A 17277-nucleotide genomic window follows, 5' to 3' on the forward strand; every position below is an offset into this window, starting at 1 on the left:
TGTTTACAGAGAAGTTTTATAAACCAACAGAGAAAGTTTTACAATGCATAATAACGTAAAAATAGCTTTTTTTGTAAAAGAGAATAACAGAAAAACAAAGTTTTAATGTCTTTTAAAGAAATGTGAATTTAAATTGCACTTGAATGGGCATGTGCATTGAGTGGTAATGAAGTAGTAAAGAATGGAAGGATAAGATTATCATAGTCCAGAAACTGAACTTAATTTAATGCAAATTCAATATAAAATATACAGATTCTACTACTGTGATGCATACACATTTTGTGAAATTTTTGAAATTATAATTACTGTTCTGTTCAGCAACCAAGTACCGGCTACACCAAGCAATTTGTTGTTTGTTCGTGATGAGCATGAGGTTGGAACTTCTTGGGTTTGCATTATCTTTCCCGCTCCCACTGCATACAGCTGGGCATTTGAAGATTTCATGGGTTGCTTAACTTGATTTGGCTGTTACTACAATCTACAGTTACACCTGAACCAGGAAGGCTTCATTTTCCTACCTATGTGTGAAGAAGAAGGGGCGCATGATCTTGAAGATTTCAAAATCTTGTTGCCATGAACAAACCAGTTTGTTTGTAGTATATGAATGAAATTGTGGCATTTTTACTTCAGGAGACAGTAATAGGCATGAGTGAATGGAGTAGACAAAGCTTTATAAGAACAGAAAAAGAGCCCTGCTGGATCAGACCGGTAGTCTTTCAGGTCCAGCATCCTGATGTCTTGCACAGTGTCCAAACAGTTGTCCTAGTGCAACAACAACCAGCAGGGTGCAGAGGCCTCTGATGTTGTCTTCTACCACTGGTATTCAGAGGTTTACTCACTTTGGATGTGGAGGTTCCAATTAGTCACCATGGCTAGTAGTCATTGATGAACCTCTCCTCCATGACTCCTTCTTGTCTAATTCCATTTTAAAGCCATCTGTGCTCGTGTCCATCACTTCATCCTTTGTAAGTGAATTCCACAATTTAATTACACATTTTAGAAGTATTTTCTTTTGGTCATCCTCACTCTATTGCCTATTAACCTCACAGAGTTCATTATCCATCCCTATTGAGTTTAGTAGGGCTTACTTCCTAGCAGATACACTTTGTTGACAGATAATCATGACCTGCCATTAGAATAGATCAAGGCAAATATCCTCTTCATAAGCAGTTGGCTAAAACATAACTGGTCCTTTGCATGAAATGAGTTGTCGGGATAAGAAAGGCATTCGATTAAATCTGGGAGCTTTTCTATTTTATGAACGCAAGACCTGCCACTATAACTGCTAACTAGATGAAGAAAATACAGGGTGTTATTTTTTTGTTCATGGTTACAAGCAGCTCAGAGTACAAACACTAAGGTGCTATTTACACAGCCCAAATAATGCACTTTCAATTCACTTTCAATGCACTTTCAATGCACTTTGAAGGTGGATTTTACTGTGTGAACTGGCAAAATCCACTTGCAAAGTGCATTATTTGGACTGTGTAAATAGCACCATAGACTGGGTCTCCTTTTAGATCCTGTAATCAGCTAACATTTACCAATGAGGTCTTTTGTTTGTAATACCTTATCAGCAGCCTGTTCCCTATTTAAATAGATTCACAGAAATGTAATAAAGCTGTAACCAGTAAGTATAGGCTGTTGCTGCATTATTGGTCCCAGAGAATGAAGAGTGCAAAGTAGGTGAGGTAAAATCTTTCATTAAAGCCGTTCCTGTTGATGAAAATGCACACATTCCTCTGAGAAAAGAGAGTAGCTCTGCAGCACTTACAAGGATAGGTTCCGGTTTTTAGGTTTTCCTCTGCATGTAATAACCTGCCATCTTTCAATAGTGAGATCCCTATGAAACATGTATGTTTGAAAGTTGATGTATTTATCATGACACTGTGGCCATATGGAATCATAGTATCTTTGCATCATATCCATACCACTTCATTTTTAGGGATTGTTATAAAGATTTTTCTCAAGTATCTTTGCTTTTTCTTGTCATAAAAGCTGTTGCATTACAGCTCTTTTCATGCATATTTGCAAGGAAATTCCATTGAGCTCAGTGGAACTTGCCAAAAAAGCATGCAAAGGATTGGGCTGCACATGAGTTTTACTACAATCTTTGCTGTTGTATGTCATGACAAATTACATACAATTTTCCTGAATACAGTGTTTTCCCTGTGCAAGCACTTAGGCCAATAAAATGATAATTTTAAGATTTATTCCTCTTGAGTTAGCAAGATCTTTTTTTATATGTAGCGTTACTTCAGCCAATACACATATGAACATTTTTGTCCTACATATTCAGCATTGATGCTTTCAGTAGAAGTGTTATCAAACTGAAAGGTTTATAATAGGAAATAAACAGGTATGAATTTTTTACTTCTCCTATAAATACAAAGTTAGTGTCGTTAATTTTTGCAATTAAAACACTTGAGAATGGAAAATAAGTTTCATGTGTGATAATGGCTCTGACGATGTGGCAGTATTTTGCGTGCTTTTCTTCATCTGTTCTCTTTTGCAATTACCTATAAACAGTTTCCCCCAGTTCATTTCAGACAGTTTTCTGGTCTTCTCTGCACAGTGATGTGAGGAGAATGAATCCCAGAAGATGCTGCTAGTTTCTTCCTACATGCACTCCGAGCCTCTGCCCCTGAGAAGCTTCACCAGCCTGGACTTCATCTAGCTTATCATAGAGTTTAATAGAGACTCTGTTAGAAGTTAGCAAGTTTTCAGTAATTTCTCAAAATAACTATGAGTTATTAACAGCTACCTTTCTGCCTCTGTGGAGCACATGCTATTTTGTACGTTCTTCCAGAATTCTCAGTTGTAGAAACTGATTTCCTTTGCTTAGATATCATTCTATGGCCTTTTTTTCCCCATTTGGTGTAGTACTGAGGAGCTCTTCTCAGCCTTAAACCTACCCTGTTATGTTCAGTTCCCTCTTGCTTAAAGTATGAAACTGGAAACAGAAATAATGTATAAATAATGGGAGCCAGTGTGGTGTAGTGGTTAAGAGCAGTGGTTTGGAGTAAGCGAGGCACTACATTTGCACAAAGTAACGCTCACATTATTTGGGTAGCCAAGTGAGATGGAATTCTTAGCCACAGACTAAAAAAATTCATATTCTTCCAAAAAAAATGCTAAATGCTGAAACTGGTATTAACTTGGTACAATAAAGTGTTCTTTGCTATAAAGGAGTGTGGTAAGTTTTTAACAGGAGCTATGGCAGTTGGATTATAGACTTTTTGGCCTTGCTGAAAGCAGTTTGCTAAGAACGAAACAATTCCAACAAGGTGTACAGAAACAGTCTACCATGAAATATAAAAGAAACTGTATTGAAAGGTAATAATCAGATAGGGGGGCACAGATTAGTTATTTTCCCCCTGGCCCCAGTGCTTCAGTATTTGTGGTGGTGGTGTTATGTATACTCTTAAAATGATGTATTCCAGATAATCTTTAAGGTGCCACACAAGACCTTGTTTCAGGTATCATAACTTTCCACATTTCTCCAGGATTATCCAAACTTGCACTTTTGTTGTGGTTGCTATATTCCATTTTGGGTCTGGAAAGTTGTTCGTGGTAATTGGGATTGAAATTGCTGAACTGGTAAAGTGAATATCAAAGCATACTTTGTTGAAACTTTCACAGGTACATCTACCTTCATAGAAGCATTAGCAACCAATGGTACCAACATACAGACTTCAGTGACAGCCAGCAAACGAAGATTTATTGATGAAAGGAGGGACCAACCTTTTGATAAGAGGCTACGATTCAGTGTGAGACAAACTGAAAGTGCTTACCGGTACAGAGACATTGTTGTCAGGAAACAAGATGGCTTCACGCACATTTTATTATCAACCAAATCATCAGAGAACAATTCATTAAATCCAGAGGTTAGAACCATTTGGTTATTTGGGGGCTGGGGTGGGGAGGTGGGGTGCAGTCCTGTCCTGACAGCACCTCTAATGACAGTGCTGACTTACAGAAGTTCACAAGTAAAAAAAGATATCCTTGCTGCCAAGGATGTTGTAGTCTAAATTTAGCAACAGATGCAGTGTAGCAAGGGTTGATTGGGGGCAAATACAGTTAAGCATAGTTAAGCTTTGTTGCAGTTGGAAATGAAGATTAAAAACGTTGTGGGGAAGATGGATTTTGAAGAAGGTTTGAATGAGAGAGAGAGATGGCACCTTGTTTAGGGGACAGTTCTGGATTTTGGGGACAGGTGGAAAGAAATAAAGGAGTTTATTAAAAGTGCAGAGGACTTTAGAGCAGCTGAAGTTGGTGGAGTTGGATGACTGAAGGACAAGGTCAAGAGGTGGAATGGGAAACAACAGTGTGAAGATGGGGGTGGACCGAGCCCATGTTTCGTTATTAAAATTAGGTTCACTCTCAGAAATGAGAAAATTTAAATACTGAAGCTAATGGGCTCTGAATATATGTAATAAGGTTTGAATCTTCTGAGTAGTTTGAACAGTTCCATATTTCTTGCAATTTTTATTAAATTTCTTCATTTCTGTTTTACTTATTTGTGTGTTGATATGTTTGCAGACAAAGATATGGGGCTGAATTTATTTTCCATTTCTGAACATTCATTGTTTCACAAAACTAATAACAATGAACAGATGCCATTGCCAGTACAATATTAGGAAACCATGAAAGTTTCAGAGTTGCAATTAATGTTTTTTTGGTGGCTATCCCCAGGAATGGTGTAAGAAAGAATACATATATTTTCTGTGGCTTAGTAAATGAGGAGAGGAAATAAAACCACAAATATATATAATGGTCATGCTTAAAAAATCAAGTTATAAACTTGCTTGATTGGCTATGCAAGTCAAATAAAAAACAAAGCTAACATTCTTAATTTTTATTCGTTGGCTTATTTTGTTTAGAACATTTGTATGCTGGCTCTCCAGGAACCTGCCCAAGGCGGTTTACAAAATAAAAGTAATAAAAACAAAACATTTAAATATATTAATTAAAATTCAGCGTTAGAAAAGCCCCAGCCCAGCATAAATGTCTCCCCTCACTCAATGGAAGGGATATTATGGTTACCAATCTGTTATGTGCATTGCAAGTGATGCCACACAGTGGCAGTGGGACTGGTGGTGCCCCCTGAGGCCTTTGTGGAAGAGTGTTGAAGTCTGCTGTAATATATGAGTAGAAAACCAGGCCCAGGACATATCATAAATAGTTCTTAAAAAGGTAAAGGTCCCCCATGCAAGCACCTGGTCATTCCTGACCCATGGGGTGACGTCACATCCCGACGTTTCCTAGGCAGACTTTGTTTATGGGGTGGTTTGCCAGTGCCTTCCCCAGTCATCTTCCCTTTACCCCCAGCAAGCTGGATCCTCATTTTACCGACCTCGGAAGGATGGAAGGCTGAGTCAACCTTGAGCCAGCTACCTGAAACCAACTTCCGTTGGGATCGAACTCAGGTCATGAGCAGAGCTTGGACTGCAGTACTGCAGCTTACCACTCTGCGCCACGGGGCTCCTGATTAAAACTAGTTCTTGGGATGTGAAAAAATGAGTGTAAAATGTTTTAGTGCCTTTGGGGTTTTTTAAAATATAAACAGTGGAACAGAATTACATGCTGTGTTGTCTTTGCATTTTTACAAGTATTGTTCCAGTTAAACTATTTTCACACAGTCTTGATTTTGATTATATATAATATTTAAGAACAAGGGGCAAGGTGGAGAGTTTATTTATCCCATCTAGAAGGGGATAAATAAACTATCTGCCTTGCACCTTGTCCTTCTTGTCCTCCCTGCCTACTGGTGTGGCCTTATTTTCTCCTGATATAACATTTAAACCACACTTGATTTAGTTCATTTCAAGTGTTTGTTGCTATTGAGATATAAAATTAATGCAGGATACTTAATTTTTTTTATGTTAATCAAGTATAAATCAGAATAAACATGCAAAATCAGACCACACCCAAGAACATCGGAAAGCTTTCTAGGAAACCTCCCCCCCATCAGTTTGCAGAATACTTAGGGTTTTTTTGTCTTTCTTTAGGGTGTTTTAGCATTTTCACAGTTTTAATTTTTTCCTCATTTGTATTGGTGTTGGGTTCTATTTTTGTCGTTTCTTTTCCAATATAAATATGGGAACTTTGAAACAAACTTTGGCCTAAATTGGATTTTGCTGAACTGGTTGCATGTGCCACCTGCTGTTCAGTCCAAAGAAATGCTGTGTGTTTGCAAAAGCTTCAGATGAAATATTCTGCATCCTGTTTTCATGCACTTAATATATCTTATTTACAGGTAATGAAAGAAGTCCAAAGTGCACTGAACACAGCAGCAGCTGATGACAGCAAGCTTGTCCTCCTCAGTGCAGTTGGCAGTGTCTTTTGCTGTGGCCTTGACTTCATTTATTTTATACGGCGCTTGACAGATGATAGAAAAAGGGAAAGCACTAAGATGGCAGATGCTATTAGGTTTGTAAAACTGCTCATTATTCATTGTGCTGATGTTGTTAGAAAATCAGGAGCTCAGAAGGCTGCAGTGCTCTTAGTGTCGATACACTTAGCTATGACGTAAGAACTGCTGTCCTGTATCCTTGGGGGTTTTCCCAGCACAACAATTAGATTCCGACTAAATCAGAAGGTGTGTCTTACTGAAGACATCACGATGATAGTGTTTGCTGTCAAATTGGTGGGGGGAGTGTGAGCATGTTTAAACATGGATGAGCAGTGTACTTGCTACACTTAAAGTGCCTTCCTCAGCAGTTATACCTGTATTCGTTTATTGAAGTACATGAGCTTAGAAGGGTGTACCTCTCTTTAGGATGGCACTGTTGGCCTCCACTGGATTAGGGGGAACTAATTAGAAACCTAAAATTTCCAGTTTCCCTTTCAAAAAAAGAAGTCTGGTCCAGTTATTATGAGAAACAAGATTGCCAATATGAATGTATTGTGGGCTGAAGGATCACAAAGTTGAGCTGAAGTGGGCTGAAGTTGAGTCAAAAAGTGCCCAGATTGGTTGGTTCTCCCCCTCCCCTCCATCCTATGACTGTTTGAAAGGCTTTTAGATGCAAATGAATGTATTACATCACTAAAGTGTGGTTTGACACCTGCCATTTTCATGTAAACAATCTGAATACCATGTTTATATCATGCATTTCCATTATGGTTCTGAGTTTTGAGTATTCTGCCTACCTTATTATCAAAAGCACTAAATGTGTTTGATGATTGTCAACCTTTTAAGAACGAAATAATTGCTAAACTTAAATTCAGCATAGGAAGCAATTTATTTTGAGGGAGAAACTGCCTTTCATGAAAACTTTATATTTTTCTGTGATAATTGTCATTGTTTTTCCCATGATAATTGTCTTTTTTGGTTTTGTACTTGATGCCCTGTTTATGACACAAAAGAGGCATGCAACACACTGTTGCTCACAGGAAAACATGCCTCCTGTTGTTTATAAGTAAAGTGATTAATAAATATAGCAATAGCCATTTACTAAAAATAAATGCTTCCAGTTTTTTACATCATACAAAATACTTAAGACAAGGTTATATAAGCAAGGAGCATAGGATTGGATCCAGTGATTCCTTTTGCTAAGAGATTAGTCATCCTTTGACAGGGGAAAAATCCTTTGTTCCCATGCCCTGTTTGGTCACCCGCCATGTGGATGAAATAATTCAGAAAATTAGCTATTAGATAGCAGAAGCCAGCCAGGCAAAGTGGCCATAAATTAACCCTTATTATACTGGTTTTTCACTTTATCAATGAAAATAGCACCTGTCTATAAACATTTTATTACTTCAGATATTGAAGTTAATTATGGGATTTTTTTCCTGAATAGATTGCAGGATGTCAAAAATACAACAGCAGAATAATGTGACCTCAAAAATGTTACAAAGATGTACCAATGTTATCTTACCTTATGTAGACTTTGAGCTGTTTCTAATGTGATTAATGGGAGATATGGGAGATACAAACAGCATACTGATTTTATGCACATTTTCTGGCAATGAACATTATTCAGTTTTGGAATCAACTCTCGAACAGTGTAGAAAAAATGACAAACTGTAGTTTCATTTTCATAGTATTCCTTATGACCCTCTATATTTTGTTTGGTTACCTACATATTCCATTGACGATTCTGATCTAAAAATGTTCATTAACTTGTTCATACTCCAACAAACCTTTGAGGGAAAGCAAGATCTCTTCGCTTTGATGGGTGGTATAAAATCTTGGATCTTGCTAGCAAAATGAAGTTTACAAGTTATGGCAAGATTAGAGAAGGAAAACATCTCTTGTTTGAAAACCTGGGCCTTAAACATTATCATTCCAGTAAATTATACAGCTGTGTGTATATTTACTTTCTATATTATGAATTGATTTTGCCTAATAAACGCATTTGTAAAAAAAAAAAAGTCAGAACAATAATCAAATCTGTTAATCATAGATCTTTTCAAAGGAGTTGTACAACATATTAGAGTCCATTTTCTCCACTTAAGGATAGTGAGAAATTTCCATGAATGGAAGAACTGTGGGAATAGATAGAGAACTGTCAAAAAGCAACCAAGGAAGCACTCCTTCCTCTTTCTGGGAAAAAAATCCACAGTGTATTATTCCAAAAGTAGGATATAAATTAGTGGTTTCATAGTGGGAATAAAATGGTCTTGTAGAAAGTGGTGGATTTTATGAAAGCATATCAGTCTCCAGGGGGGCAGAAGGATCAACTTCTGTTTAGATTCTCTTTTGCTAACTGTAATGCCTTGATCATGCCCCACCAATTTCCCCCAGTAAACTGGGTGATCTTTCTGAGCCTTGTGAGTGCTTTGCCATTTAACCCATCACATACAGTATCTTGACAAAGGGGGTTATGCACTTCAAAAAAAATCATTTTAATTTCAGGTCAGTTTTTTTTAAGTGGCATGATTTTCATTATGCTGAAATTTCAGAGGAGGGTGTTGATTCAGTTTTAGGGAATGGTTTTGGGAACCGTTTGGGGGTATGGGAATATGGGCAGCTGGTAATCATGCCCTTTAAAAAAAATCAAAGCATATTATTGGTTCCTCTCCCCCCTCCCCGAGGCAGCAGGATAGGTAGGGAGAGAGAGAGGAAGTGTGCCTTGGCCCCTCAGTGCTCTCTGGAGGCCAATTCTACTCCCACTGAAAATAATGACCCTTTAAACTTCAAAGGGCAGGTGCACCACTGAACAGCTGGAGGGGTGCAACTCTGGCTGCCAGGTCTTCTCACTGAAAATAATGTCCCTTTAAATTTTAAAGAGAAAGTGTGCTGTAGAACAACTGGGGGTCAGGGGCGCTTCCTCCCCCTCCCCATTCTTCTGCCTCCCCAAAACCTTGAAACCCTTCTGAAATTTGAGGAGTTTGGAGAGTATTTGGGGTAATTTCAGATGGCCCTGGGCCAACCCAAAACAGCTAATTTAAGGTTTATTTTTGGTCCAGGAATGTCCAAATTCACAGTCCTGATCCTGTCCCTTGACAAGAAACTGTAGCTGTGTCTGCTAAGGATTCCAAAAAGGCTAGTTGCTGTTAAGGCAATTTTAGTTTTGAGGTGGATATGGCTGAAGTATTTTGCTGCTAAAATGTGCATCATCGGATACTTATTTCATTTCAGGAATTTTGTAAATACTTTCATTCAGTTTAAGAAGCCCATCATTGTAGCAGTAAATGGCCCAGCCATTGGACTTGGAGCATCTATATTACCTCTATGTGATGTGGTTTGGGCTAATGAGAAGGCTTGGTTTCAGACTCCATATACGACGTTTGGGCAAAGTCCTGATGGATGTTCATCCCTCACATTCCCAAGAATAATGGGCCTGGCATCTGTAAGTAATCTATAAAAGAAAGATAAATGCAGTATAATGAATCTCGCTTCAGTGCACCCTCTTCCATCTTACGTTATCCAACATGGACTAAGCGTAACACCCCCATAATGTTTTGTGTAAGCATGGCACTAACAATGACAGTCCTTACTGATGTAGAATAATGTACTTTACTGCAAATATTTTCAGTTCGGACCTGTGAATTTTGGACTACTGGTTCATGAAAACGTAACTCTTTGGAAGGAGTCATGTGAAGGAGAGCTTATTATCTCCTTCCAGATAGTTATGCTTTCGTGGCCTCATGCTCCTAAAGTCACATGTCTGAATTGGAACGTACATCACTACTTCTTAAAGTGCAACATTTCCATTGCCTCAGCCCTGGAAAACCATTGTCTACAGTGTAACACATGTACGCTTCTTTTAGATTGTTCTGTTATTTTGGCAATAACCAGCAGCCCTTTCTTAATAAGTCTGATTCTGGCTCCTGATCATTCTTCATCTTTTGCTAACAATGGCTGCTTTCCAACATGTAGTTCAGTATAATTAAATACCATGGAATCTAGTGGGACAAGTGCTTGTTCCTATACTCTGAACTGCAAGATGCTGAGTTTTACCTGGTGTATAGTCTTAGGGAAAATGTGCTTTAGTGGTGTCAAGGTAGCACTTCCAGTGAAACACTTTCTGCTTGTCTGGCATTTATATTTTCAGATGTGTGAAGTCGTGTTTGTTTTTAAGAAACTTTAAGCTCTTCGGTGCGTACATTCTTCTCATGATGTACAGAAAAATCATTCTGGCGTACGCTTGGAATGTATCACTGTACAATAAAGTGTGAAAATAATATTGCATACATACCTAAAATATCTAGAACTAGTCTGTTAACTATTTTATCTATGTCTATAATCTGTTCCTTTTTAGTATACAGAGTATACCTTTCTGTTGTTGTTCTTCCACCTCAGCACACTTGAAGATGGCCTAAAAATAGCAATCCATTCCTTCTTTTGATTATAAAGGTCAAAGTTTGTACAACCAAATAGAATATTAAAAACAGCAAATTATCTAACAAACTGGAAGCCAGTGCAACTGCTTCTGCAGTGGTGTCACATGCACTTTCCCTGCTCCCTGCCTTGCAATTCTACCACAAATTGAATTATTACATAATGCTCATTATTACATTTAAGGTACCTATGAAGTTGCCCTGAGCCTTCTTGTACAGAGAGAAAAATTGGATGCAAACATCTTGGAAAACCTAATGGAAAATTAATGAGAATTTAAAAGGTTAGATTTAAGTAAAACATAACTGCTCCCTTTTATCCACAAGACTTAAAAGCAGCAGCAGTCGATCTTTAGTATGTATTAGGATCACTAAGAGTGCAGACATTACAACAATCACCATTCCCACAAAAAGATAATGTATCTCAGAGCTCCATATCTTATAGCATACCTCTCTTTTCACCATGTTGTTTTAACCGACCTGGAGAGAGATAATATCTCACATTAGTATTTGGAGAAATTCATGGACATACCGCTCACCATACCATAGATGCTTGTAGACTAACAGTGCGATTCTAAGAGTTACCCCAGTCTAAGCCCATTCATTTCAGTTGGCTTAGACTGGAGTAACTCTGCATAGGATTGCACTGTGAATCTTCAGCTTTACTCCCAGGGCCTTCTGCCAAATCTTAGTAGAGTACAGCAAATGATGTAGAGGAGCTAATGTGTTGTCCAAGCTTGTGTAAGTGTATTCTGTAATAGAAGCTCAGGTTTGTAAAGTCCAGGACTTGAATTAATGAAACCATCTGCTTTGGCTCTTGCCTACTTTCAACGCTGTCTGTATATTGTATAAAAGAATCTGCCTTTACTAGGTCCACCAATGTATAGGGAAAGGACCAAGATCTACTAACCTGTAGAACCCTTGTTCCTATCCAAATTTTAATTATTTTAATTTCTATGCTGTCTTGCCATTACAACCATGCTAACGATGGTAAATATTACTTACATATTTTCTGCTGGCCAGAAGTGTGATTGCAACTAGGAACAGTGGCAGAGACTTGGAGACAATAATCCCCTCAGCTATCACACGTTCTTAAAGTGGTTTAAAGTGTAGATTTTTTTTTGTTTGACTCATCTTTAGCTTGCAGTATGGCCTGCCAAATCTCCTAATGATAATGTGTTGGGTCCAATGAACTTCAAGCAGAAGGCATTTGTGATGGATCTTTCCCTGCCTTTCCCTTCCTGTAACAGCCCTCTGGGCCTCCAGATAACCAGTGCTTAGGGTCAGGGGAGCCTTGTAAACCAAAGACAAAGAGAGGCTGTGGTGAGCAGGAAGAATTGGGCAAAGTCACTGTTCCTCTTTTGCTTCAGTGGAAAGGTTGCTTAGTTATTCTTCCTCAAGCAGTAGAAAGGACAGAAGTGAGTATAGTTTCATGGTTACCAGCATGGGGGGAGGGCTGTCCAGTGACGTTGCTGGCAAAACGGTGATGTCACTTCTGATGCAACCCAGAAGTGATGTCATCACATAGGGCGATGCTTTAGCATTTGCCCAAAACTCTGTGGTTTAACTGCATTGCTGGTGATTTCCTCCCCCTCCCCCCAGCAGCCAGCTGGGGAAGAAGGCTCCTGGTAGAAGGTCTCCCGTCAATCCTGGCAGCCCTGATTTCACTTGATTCCTGCTCCTTGGTTCAGTCCCTTGTGCCTCGTGGCATTTTATTGATGAGATCCCCTGATCTCCTAGTATTGTTGTTTGGGGCATTCTTGGGGGGGCTGTTGGGGAAATTAAGGAATTTCTGCCTCCGCAAACACAGTTGTAGGACCAGCTTAATAAATTTTTTGCTCTCAGGAATGTAAATAAAAATGAAGAGCTGTTGAAGCTGATAATAAAACAGTAGGTTCACTGATGCCAGGACTCTGTTTCTTCTACTTTGGCAGGTGGTATAGATTAAAATGGCCATTTTAGCAGCTATTGTTCAGCAAAGTATAGATTTCCCAAGTTTTCGAGGGGTTAGCTGGACTAAGGGGATATAATTTCCATGAAAGATTTCTTGGGGACTCAAACAGATATCTATTCTCAGATAGTTCACTAAAGAGAAAGGGTAGGACCTCAGGCATTTTTAGTCTGGAGTAGTTTTAGTTGCAGTCTGGAGTAATGCCCATATTAAATAACTTAGACTGTGATTATGGCTTGGATACTGTGGTAACTTTGCTGACAAATTGGATGAAGTCAGTGGCGTGGACTTTATCACTTCACTCTCCCACAGCAGCTTGAATCCCCCCCCCCCGATGCTGTTTCTTGGGGTGGGGGGCAGCTTTCCCCAGGAACAGCTGGAGGTTGGAAGTGGATGGGGGTGTGTGTGGAAAAAATTACTCCTTCCATTAATGGAATTTTTTCAAGGGATGCAATTCAATATTTATTTATGTAATCCCAAATTTCTCTATTTGTGCTGTTTCAGGTTGCATTGTCTCTTTTGGGTTGAAGCAACTTGCAGGTGACGGTATTGAGCTTTTTGTCGATCCTGAATTCTTCCTAATTGGAATGGGTATTTTGTAGTAGATGTAGCCAGTGGCTCTTCCCAATGTGTATAGGAATGCTTGGGCATTCTTTTTCTTCAGCATGTCCTTAAGGAAGCTAGAGTCAGATCCACACAAACCGTATAGGACTCATTGGGCAATCCATCAGTGTCTGGGCTTTTATTATTTTTCAGAAGATTAGTTTGGCTGTAATTAATAATTTCATATGGGAAAGTCATAAACAACATTTTCTTAACATACCCAAAATAAAATCAAGGAGTTATAATAGTCACTAATATAATTTTAACCTTTGAGGCGATGCTGTTAACATGGTTAAAAAGTTGGTTTGTTGTGGGAAAAGAAAAGAAAATAGGTCTGTCCAGAACACAGTAAAATACCAGTTCCATTAGACCATATGTTATAGTTAAAAGGGGGAGAAAGGAAATAATTTGTGAAGGATGAAACCTTGTCATTAAAAGTATGGAATAATATCAAATTCTGCCTGCAGTGTTTTTTTCTTCAGAGTTAGTGGTTCACCATTAAAAATGTAATCCTGGTAACATGGTATGGATATATTTTTATTAGATCTGAGCTGGATGTTATAGGTTCAGAGACTTAATTGCAAATGATATTCTGCTACATAAATAGGGATGGGTTATTGAGTCCCCCACACACTTTTTCATTATTTTCATATTAGCCAGCGTGGTATAGTAGTTAAGAATGGTGGACTCTAATCTGAAGAACTGGGTTTGATTCCCCACTCCTACACATGAAGCCTGCTGGGTGACCTTGGGCCAGTCACAGTTCTCTCAGAACTCCCTCAGCTCCACCTACCTCACAAGGCGCCTGATGTTGGGGTGGAGGGAGGGAAGGTGATTGTAAGCTGCTTTTAGACTCCTTAAACGCAGAGAAAATCGGGGTATAAAAACCAACTCTTCTTCTTTAATCAAAGTAAATAAATACAGATTTGTCCATCATTATTATTAATGCAGGGGTTACATCTCCCTTTGGCAATTTCTTACTAGAACTAGCTAGTGGAACCCAAGATCAATATAAGGCACAGTTGCAGAGACATTGTAAAAGAGAGACAGAAGAATAGAACTTGATTTTTAATGCTGTAGACAAGTGCTCATTGTTTCAGAATCTGAAAGGAGTCCAATTAAAGGACTGGTTTTGCAATGGTATCCCATCTCTCAGACTGAAAAAAATAAACTAATACCTTTAGTTGCTAGAAATGTGGTCGATTGGACACGAACTTCAAACGTTGTTTGTGGCTGAGCCCCCAAGATATCAGAATGTTGGGATATAAAAATAATCACCTACAAAATTAGGCAAGACAGCAGACAGATTTTATTCTTCTGGATTTAAATAAAAAAGATTAATTGATTATTTTTTGACAGATGGAAAATATACAAGATTTTGTAGACAGGTTCCAGAACAGAAGGAATATATAGTTAAAAAATATGGCTGGCCGAGTGCAAGATTCTTAAGGAGAATGTGATTTAGCATTGTCTTCCCACATATGGTTGAAGATGCACCGAGCACAAAGTCACAACATGTATTCTACATTTCCTAAACATTATTTTTAATCGGTATTGTTAACTTGTTGTTTACTATTAACTGGTTGTTTAGGGATCATGTCTGTAAAAATTAAGCGAGGAGCAGGAAGGCTTCCAAAGTATAAGGGCTGCCACAGAAAAGGCCCAAGTCTTTCTGTGATGGTTCTCTTCTCATTTATGGAATGGTGGTACTACCAGTAGGGCTTGTTGTCCAGAACTCAGCTGAGGAATAGTCTTATAAGGGGGAGAGGCTTCTGGTGCCTCAGCAGTTGTTTTTTGTTATATCATAATGGACTTTGGCCTCATACAATAAATTTGACCTACCTATATATCTAATAGCAATGTGCAGCCCTCATCTGCAGATACCTAAATCCGTGGATTGGAACCACACTGACACTGTACAGATTTTTGTACAATTTGGGGTACTTGCCAGTCTGAAATCTTTTTTAAAAACCTGGAGAGTTTAATTTCCCCCCGATTTAAGAAATAGTATTGTCTGTGCATGTGCAGACAATGCTCTTACCTTTTGAACTGGTGGTGGCCACCGCCACAGGATCCACTCCTGGCCCAGCCGCGGTGGCAGCAGACGCCAAGAGCTGCTCCAAACCCAGTGGCAGTGGATGCCAAGAGCCACTCTGGGCCCTGCGGTGATGGGCTCCAAGAGCCGCTCTGGGCCTGGCAGCCACCACAGTGGATGCCAAGAGCTGCTCCTATCCCAACAATAGCAGACATCGAGAGTCACTCTGGGCTTGGCCACCGCCGCAGTGAACACCAGAAGCCTCTCTGGGCTTTGAGTGGCTCCCAGATACTGCCGCCATAAGAACATAAGAAAAGCCCTGCTGGATCAGACCAAGTCCAGCAGTCTGTTCACACAGTGGCCAACCAGGTGCCTCTAGGAAGCCCCCAAACAAGACGACTGCAGCAGCACCATCCTGCCTGTGTTCCACAGCACCTAAGATAATAGGCATGCTCCTCTGTTCCTGGAGAGAATAGGTATGCATAATGAATAGTATCCATTTTAACTAGTAGCCATGAATACCCCTTTTCTCCATGAACAGGTCCACTCCCTTCTTTAAGCCTTCCAGGTTGGCAGCCATCACCACATTTTGGGGCAGGGAGTTCCACAATTTAACTATGCGTTGGGTGAAAAAATACTTCCTTTTATCTGTTTTGAATCTCTCACCCTCCAGCTTCAGCAGATGACCCCGCGTTCTAGTATTATGGGAGAGGGAGAAAAACTTCTCCCTGTCCACTCTCTCCAAACCATGCATAATTTTATAGACCTATCATGTCTCCCCTCAGCCGCCTTCTTTCCAAGCTAAACAGCCCTCAGTGTTTTAACCGCTCCTCATAGGGCAGTTGCTCTAGTCCCCTCATCATTTTGGTTGCTCTTTTCTGCACCTTCTCAAGCTCTGTAATATCCTTTTTAGTTGTGGTGACCAGAACTGTACACAGTATTCCAAGTGTGGTCTCACCATAGATTTGTACAAGGGCAGTATGATATCAGCAGTTTTATTCTCAATTCCTCGTCTAATTATGGCCAGCATGGAATTTGCCTTTTTTTACAGCAGCCGCACACTGAGTTGACATCTTCATCGAGCTATCCACTACCACCCCAAGATCCCTTTCTTGGTCTGTCGCTGCCAGCACAGATCCCATCAGTGTATATGTGAAGTTGGGATTTTTTGCCCCAATATGCATCACTTTACACTTGCTCAGATTGAATCTCATTTGCCATTTTAATGCCCATTCTTCCAGTTTGTAGAGATCCTTCTGGAGCTCTTCACAGTCCGATTTTGTTTTAACCACCCTAAATAATTTGGTGTCTTCTGCAAACTTGGCTACTTTGCTGTTCAACCCCAAATCCAGGTCATTGATAAACAGGTTGAAAAGCACCGGTCCCAACACAGATCCCTGAGGGACCCCGCTGCTCACATCCCTCCATTGTGAGAACTGACCATTGATTCCTACTCTCTGTTTCCTATTTTTCAGCCAGCCCTCAATCCATAAGAGGACTTGTCCTCTTATCCCATGGCTGTGAAGTTTGCTTAGCAGTCTTTGGTGGGGGACTTTGTCAAAAGCCTCTTGGAAATCCAAATACACAATGTCCACAGGCTCATTCCTGTCCACATGCTTATTGACACTTTCAAAAAGCTCTAATAGGTTAGTGAGACAGAACCTAACTTTACAGAAGCCATGTTGGGTTTTGCTCAGCAGGCCTTCCCCTTTCAAGCCACTGCGGGGCTCGAAGATGAGTGGTTACACTGGCTTAGCAATGTGGGGAGAGATTCCTCCACAGGTTTCGCATGCCCCCCTTGTGTGTGTATTTTTGCTGTGAAGGGCTTGGGATGGACATAATTCCTGCTGTTTTCCATTTCTGGAGCTTTACTGTCCAGCGCAGCTCTCAAGCCCTGCTCTCT

At 39.7% G+C, this 17277-nt stretch overlaps 1 protein-coding gene across 1 annotated transcript in view; it reads left to right on the forward strand.

The window, feature by feature from the left end:
• Positions 1-17277, forward strand: part of CDYL (chromodomain Y like) — a 150054-nt gene that overhangs the window by 122385 nt on the left and 10392 nt on the right. Inside the window, exons 3-5 of the mRNA XM_056854695.1 lie at positions 3643-3887; positions 6260-6432; positions 9587-9797. Of these exons, the coding sequence (XP_056710673.1) occupies positions 3643-3887; positions 6260-6432; positions 9587-9797 (629 nt within the window). The remainder of the gene's footprint in view (positions 1-3642; positions 3888-6259; positions 6433-9586; positions 9798-17277) is intronic.

The sequence above is a fragment of the Euleptes europaea genome, chromosome 8 (genome assembly GCF_029931775.1).
Source record: "Euleptes europaea isolate rEulEur1 chromosome 8, rEulEur1.hap1, whole genome shotgun sequence".
In the NCBI taxonomy this organism is placed as follows: Eukaryota; Metazoa; Chordata; class Lepidosauria; order Squamata; family Sphaerodactylidae; genus Euleptes; species Euleptes europaea.